This window comes from Diadema antillarum, unplaced genomic scaffold (genome assembly GCF_040938485.1).
Source record: "Diadema antillarum isolate AM-2024a unplaced genomic scaffold, OU_Dant_1.0 seq00001184_RagTag, whole genome shotgun sequence".
NCBI classification, from domain to species: Eukaryota; Metazoa; Echinodermata; class Echinoidea; order Diadematoida; family Diadematidae; genus Diadema; species Diadema antillarum.
In genome coordinates, this window is record NW_027271984.1 from 444340 (window position 1) to 450828 (window position 6489).

General features: G+C 40.1%; 1 protein-coding gene across 1 annotated transcript in view; it reads left to right on the plus strand.

Moving 5' to 3' along the window:
- Positions 1-5121, plus strand: part of LOC139744508 (ubiquitin carboxyl-terminal hydrolase 5-like) — a 33478-nt gene extending 28357 nt beyond the window's left edge. The window contains exons 18-21 of the mRNA XM_071654942.1: positions 366-493; positions 2561-2687; positions 3411-3495; positions 4951-5121. Coding sequence (XP_071511043.1) covers positions 366-493; positions 2561-2687; positions 3411-3495; positions 4951-5038 — 428 coding nt within the window. The 3' untranslated portion in view covers positions 5039-5121. The remainder of the gene's footprint in view (positions 1-365; positions 494-2560; positions 2688-3410; positions 3496-4950) is intronic.
- The last annotated feature ends 1368 nt before the right edge of the window (positions 5122-6489 follow it).

Here is a 6489-nt window from a genome sequence, read left to right on the forward strand (position 1 = left end):
TAATCTTATCATTAAACCAGTATTTAGCCGGGGGATACTTGTCCTCCCGGGGTAATTGCCCTGATACGATTGGAAATATTGTGTAATGGAGTGCAATGTACAATTAGCCTGTCCAAAGTTCCACATGAGCATGATTCACTCTTCGATATGTAAGCCTCCTGTCAGTGCATTCAGAGTCACCCTGTATTACCTCCCCCTCTTCCCCCCCCCCCCCCCCCCCCCGTTAGAGTTAAAAATTTGTATTTTACTCAGAAGAACATCTCTGAATAAAAATACCATTACCATTTAAATCCAGTTCATCTTACAAGCTTGTACGTTTAGTAATGTTGAGTTCCTGTGAAATCTTTATCTGCTTGGTGAAACAGACTTTGCCGCGCCACTCCAGTTTGGCCAGAAGCAGAAGGCAGACCAGCCGGTGAACGAGGAGAGTGTCGCCATGATCACAGCGATGGGATTCACCAGGGACCAGGCCCTTCGTGCACTCAGGGAAACGGTAGGTTGAGGGCTGGCATTGGACCTTACCAGTCGCAGCTGCTACAAATTCATATCTAGTATTAAAGTCATTAGCCGTGGTCACACTGGCAAAAGATCAAGAAGTTCTAAGTTGTTGTTGTTATTTTAAAGATCGAAAGAAGAGAGAGAGAGAGAAATGGGGCCCTATACAAACAATTTGCCCCAGACAGCACTTATAACATAAAACAAACATTATAGATCTTAAAGAGATATAAACAAGAATATTACATGCATACCAAGTCTCCTCGAGGGAGCTCATATCGTCTCCACGAGGGAGCTCATATTGTCTCCACAAAGGAGCTCATAAAGTCTCCACGAGGGAGCTCATATTGTCTCCATAAAGGAGCTCATTACGTCTCCACGAGGGAGCTCATATGATATTGATGAATACCTCATATTCTTCAGACAAACTCAAATAACTACACAATACACGCGCGCGTGTACCGCACACTAACTCATCCACGTGCACACACTCAACCACATACACACACCTCCAACCACGCACAGACACACCCATATCATGGTTCAACCCAAAATAATGTACAGTATTTAAATAGAGCACACACACAATGATATGTTTTTTACAAAATAGATAAAATTACTATAACTGTATCATTGTTTCGAAAGAAAGAAGAAGAAGAAAAAAATATATATATACAGTGTTTATATCAAGGAGCTCTAAGGCGTTGATACAGAAAAATATTTGCATATACAGAAAAATATTTGCAGTGTTTATATCAAGGAGCTCTAAGGCGTTGATACAGAAAAATATTTGCAGCAAACAATGGAGAAATATGATACAGAAGTATCTAAGATCACGATCTTTTGCCAGTGTGACTGCAAAGTTCCCGCTCAACCCAGGGATATTTCCCCCACCCCACCAAACTTTTTGATCTTTTACCGGTGTGAAGGCTAGTGTGACCATGCCTGCAGTTGTTTTATATTTTCTTTGGCAGTAGCTATGAACATCTCTGCCATGAAAGACGAGGGTGGTGGATGGCTGTCAGTTTTAGCTAGGTGTAGGTTTAGGCGGTCACATGTTGCTCTACTGTGTAGGAGATATCTTGTTTCCACAGTAATGATTATTTCAGAGCGTCGCTGAGACAATTGGTGTGCCTGTAATTGATTGTACATGAATGACAATTTGTGTCTTCCTTAGGGTTTAGCTAAAGATCAATATCAACATCAATATAAAGAAAATTAAAATGATGGCACTGGTAGAGAATCGAGTAAAGATAATAGTATTTGTGATGATGGTAGTAATGATTATAAAGATAATGATAATGATAAAAATGATATCTATGATATCAATAGTATTGATAATTTTAGCAATAATGATATTTCTGATAATACTTGGTATAATAATATTTGTGTATTAATCCAATCTCGATGTCAATTTTTGTCGAGCCCACTGGAGGTGAGGGGAGACTAAGGGATCGCCTGTGGCGTCTGTCTGTCCGTCGTCCGTCTGTCTGTCCGTAACGCTACAAAAACTTGAATAACTCTCTACTGAGGATTTCAATTTAGTCAAACGTGGAGGGAAGAGTATCTATACAAAGTTACACATTTTATCAAACATGAAGGTCACCTCAAGGTCAAAGGTCACAGACAGGGGTCAATGAACTTGAGGGCTCAATGTTCAGTTTTTATGGCACATTTTGATTATGGCTCGTAACTTTTGATGTATATATCTGTTTGTGACCAAACTTGGATGGTAGATGTCCCTTGGGGAGTTGAAGGTCATTACAAATTTAAAGGTCACAGACGGGTCGACAAATTTTTAGGGCCCAATGTTAAAGTTTTTACGGCGCGTTTCGATTATGGCTCGTAACTTTTGATCCCTATGTCCGTTTGTGACCAAAATTGGATGGTAAATGTCCCCTGGGGAGTTGAAGGTCACCACAAGGTCAAAGATCATAGGCAGGGCCAATGAACTTCTGGGAGTTAGATAAACATTAATTTCTTCTACGCCAATGGGTGAGACACATTTTGGCACTTGCCTTGTGTGTTACTAGTGTTTTTGTCCTCGTCAATCTTTGCTTGACAGAACTCTAATCTAGAGAGGGCAGCAGAGTGGTTATTCAGCCATCCAGAGGAGCTGGAATCCCCCATGGATACGGGGCCAGGGGATGGAGCTCAGACGGGAGAGCCAAAATGCCGTGACGGCTGTGGAAGTAAGCCAACAAATTACGCTGATGTGATGGCTGGACCTGTTCGTCTTATACAGAATTAGTTTCATGTTCCATTTTTTTAACAAACTATACTTGGGTTGATGTGGAGACGATTACTAGAGTATAGAGTACAGGAACCCAAGATGCCATGAGCAGACAAATCAAGAGTGTACGGTATATGTCTCCAGGACCATGAGTTAGCTCAGTTGGTAGCGTGTCTGCCTCACAATCCAAAGGACCCCGATTCGATTCCTGGGTCCCACTGAGCAATGTTGTGTGTAATCATACCATCCCCTCTAGTAAGAGTCAAAACACTCTGTCCCTCGGATAGGACATAAAATGGAGGTCCCGTGTGTGAGAGAGTCACAACTCATGCACATAAAAGATCCTTCTTCATTTATTCATCGCAAAGAGCAGGGTTTTTAACCCGGTGAAGTAGTCCCCCCTTACATCCAACTGGACCCCATGGAAGACCCGCTATTGCAGCTGAATATGGGCTATCCACCCATCTTCTCTAATGGATGGCACCAGAAAAATGTGGTTAAGGTTTTTTGAGGTTTATCGTTCAAGCCGATTAAGAAAATTCAAAATTGCCGTGTACTGGTCGGTTCCCTAGTGACTCTCTGTGAATTTCTGATTTGCAGTGCGTATCCTTGGATCTTGCATCACTGTGATGATGTGGAACTTTATCTCATTATTCTGTTTCTTTTATTTTTGTTTTTACAGAGTATGAGCTGTACGGGTTCATCAGCCACATGGGAACATCCACATCATGTGGTCACTATGTGTGCCATATCAAAAAGGATGGAAGGTGAGTCATTCTGTACTTTTTACAGTATGACATTTTCTGGTACTTTTTCTTTCTCTTTTAAGAGAGAGAGAGAGAGAGAGAAAGAAAAAAATAAAACATATTATGGAGCATCTTGGAAAAAAGCCTTTTCACTGAAATTTATGTTTGATCCTACTACAATTGTATCACTCATCATAACCCTTATATGATGGGAAAACTCACAAAACATCAAGGAACGCTGAAAATGATTATGTTTGAATTATTACACATCTGAAATATTTACAGAGTTTTCTAAAGTTGGCAACTATAGATTATTTAGATCTGAAAGAGATATTTTAGGTGCTTTGTCAAATGACTTCTAGGACAGATGATGGACTTACTGTTAAGAGATGAAAATGTGACCCGCTACAACAAAAGGATCCAAAAGTCAGGGGAGTACAATTTTCTAAAAATGTCATGATATTATTCCCTTACTCTTTCACTCTTTCAAAAGTATTCGGTTGCAGAGATATCGATGATTTTATTAACACATGTCGAGTGGTGTAGGAAATCAGCATTTCGAGAAAACCGCCTTCAGTGTTTTCCTTCGAGACAGTTTCCACCTCTTGACAATAGGAGGTATGTTCCGAGCAACATTCATTCAAGCTTAGCACTAGCGGTCTATGCATGACCAATCAGTAAACAGGATACCACACACTGACCAATACGATCACTCCCTCCTTGCTAGGGGCAGAGTCTAGCTGCAGTGCTAAATCCAAATCTTGAGACACATTTCTGTTCCATTGAAAGTCGGAAAATCATGGCCCAGAAAAACGCTGATTTTTTGCCTTTCCTTTGATCATTTATCTGAGAAATACAGCAGATGATAGACGATACATTAGACTACAAAGTGATGCCCAAAACAGAAATCCAATTGTTTTGACTGATTTTGATGATATAACTTTAAAGGGACTGTACAGTACTGGCTGAGGTGGGGATTCATGTTTTGAACATTCTAAAAAAAGTGAGATAATGAGAAACCTCTTATGAAATGTGAAAGAGCATGTAATTCTAAGAAGGATTCAACGTTTATTTGATGAAAATTGGTTTTCAAATGGCTGAGATATCAAAAAAAAATGATAATAATAAAAGGCGACAGGCCACAACTTTATTAGGATATCTTTGTTTCACCTTGTTTTGGGATATCTCAGTCATTTCAATACCAATTTCCATCAAATAAACTTTTGATTCCCCCTTAGAATTGCATACTGTTAGACATCTCATAGAGTGGTTTCTGAATATCTCGCAAAATGTTAAAAGCTAAATCCTCACCTCGACCAGAACTGTCCACGCCCTTAAAACTTGGTTTTCTCGGCTCAGCCATCAGCGACTTTAGGATCCTTTTGTTGTGGCGGTTCACTATCTGTGTAATGCCAGGAGTTAGTGCAGTTGTCTTCATTAGTGTGCTATCCTATCATTTTCATATCATTCATGCAGGTGGGTGATTTTCAACGATGAGAAAGTGGCACAGTCTGAGAATCCGCCTAGGGACCTTGGCTACCTCTATGTCTACAAGAGGATTTAACGTTCCATTGTTGATGTCGTCCAATGTTTTGAGATACTTTCTGTTGTGCCCCAATGGGGTCAGATTTATGCAAAGAACAGACATTCTTGTGCTGAGCTGCCTTACTGGTCTGTGGACAGATATCTATTCCACATCCAGCACTGCGTGGCGCTCTTTTGTAATGTTATAATGTTAGACCAACCTCTCCCCTTTCCTATACAATGCATGATTCTATAGAGAGTCGTAGATTGCAGCGTGGAGGCATTCAGGTTCGCACGACAAATGAGTGCCATTCTAGCATCGCGTAAAGAGCAGGAGAAGATGAGTATCAGGCAGCGCTGATGTCATTAGCGTCCTTCTGCTTTTCACACACTGAGAATCACCTGTGTAGATACGCGCTAATGTCATTAGCTTCCTTCTGCTTCTGACAGGCTGAGATCCACCTCTGTAGATAATCACATAAAAAGCACAGAAAATGCTGCCTTGACATCGTACCCCAGAGGAGATCCAAGAGGTTCATAAAGTGACACCCCCCCCCCCCCCCCTTTCTAGGTAGATGCTGGGGCTGGACATACAATTTTCTTCAAAGATTGCCTTTGTAACCCATTCTTCAGTAGAAGAAGTGTACATGTACACTGTATGTCTATCTGTGCAAGAAGGTCACTAGTGCAAAGAATGTCATATGTGCAACAGTGTCATCTTTTCATCCATCACTAACAGATGTTTTGTTCTATTGAAAAAACTTCTAAAACCTTGTCATGAATGAGTAATAGTAAATTTGTGATAAAAGGTTGATCATGGTACAGTGTAGGTAAAAATAGGCATACAGAGAGAAAAAAATGTATGTGTGTGTGCCTGGGGGAGGGGGGGGGGGGGGGAGGTCGGGTCATGGAGTCTGACACAAACCAAACTCAATAAACTACAAACCTGATTGTTTCAAGCTAGATGCTTCTAAACTAGTGTTAAAGAGGAAATCCAGTCCAAATGTAAGTTAGTCTGATAAAAAAAAGAGTAAAACTTTACGAGTTCAACGGTAAAGATTTGACTGAAATCGGATGAAATTTAAAGTTTTGATAATTTCTCCAGTTCTTGTGCAGTGGGTATGAATATGCAAATGAGTGAGCTAACCATGTCATACCCTCACAATTTTCCATTGATAGTGTACAAAAAAGTGACGAAAATTTGATATTTCTGTCATGAAACATGACGTTATTCCAGGTTGAATAACTTCAGAATAGTGATCAGTTAGATACATTGTATATGAGGATTTGAGCCTCGGGCATAATTGCGTTTGAATGAAAAATTGAAAATTTCAACATTTTAGGTACAAACTATATGTGACCCTGCACCTCAAAACAAACAAAAAGTCGCCAGACATGAATTTTTAGTTAAGACCATATTTTGAAAGAGCAGACTTTAAGCTTTAAAATGATGTATAACTCAAATCAAATGGACTCTCCTAACCTATCTAA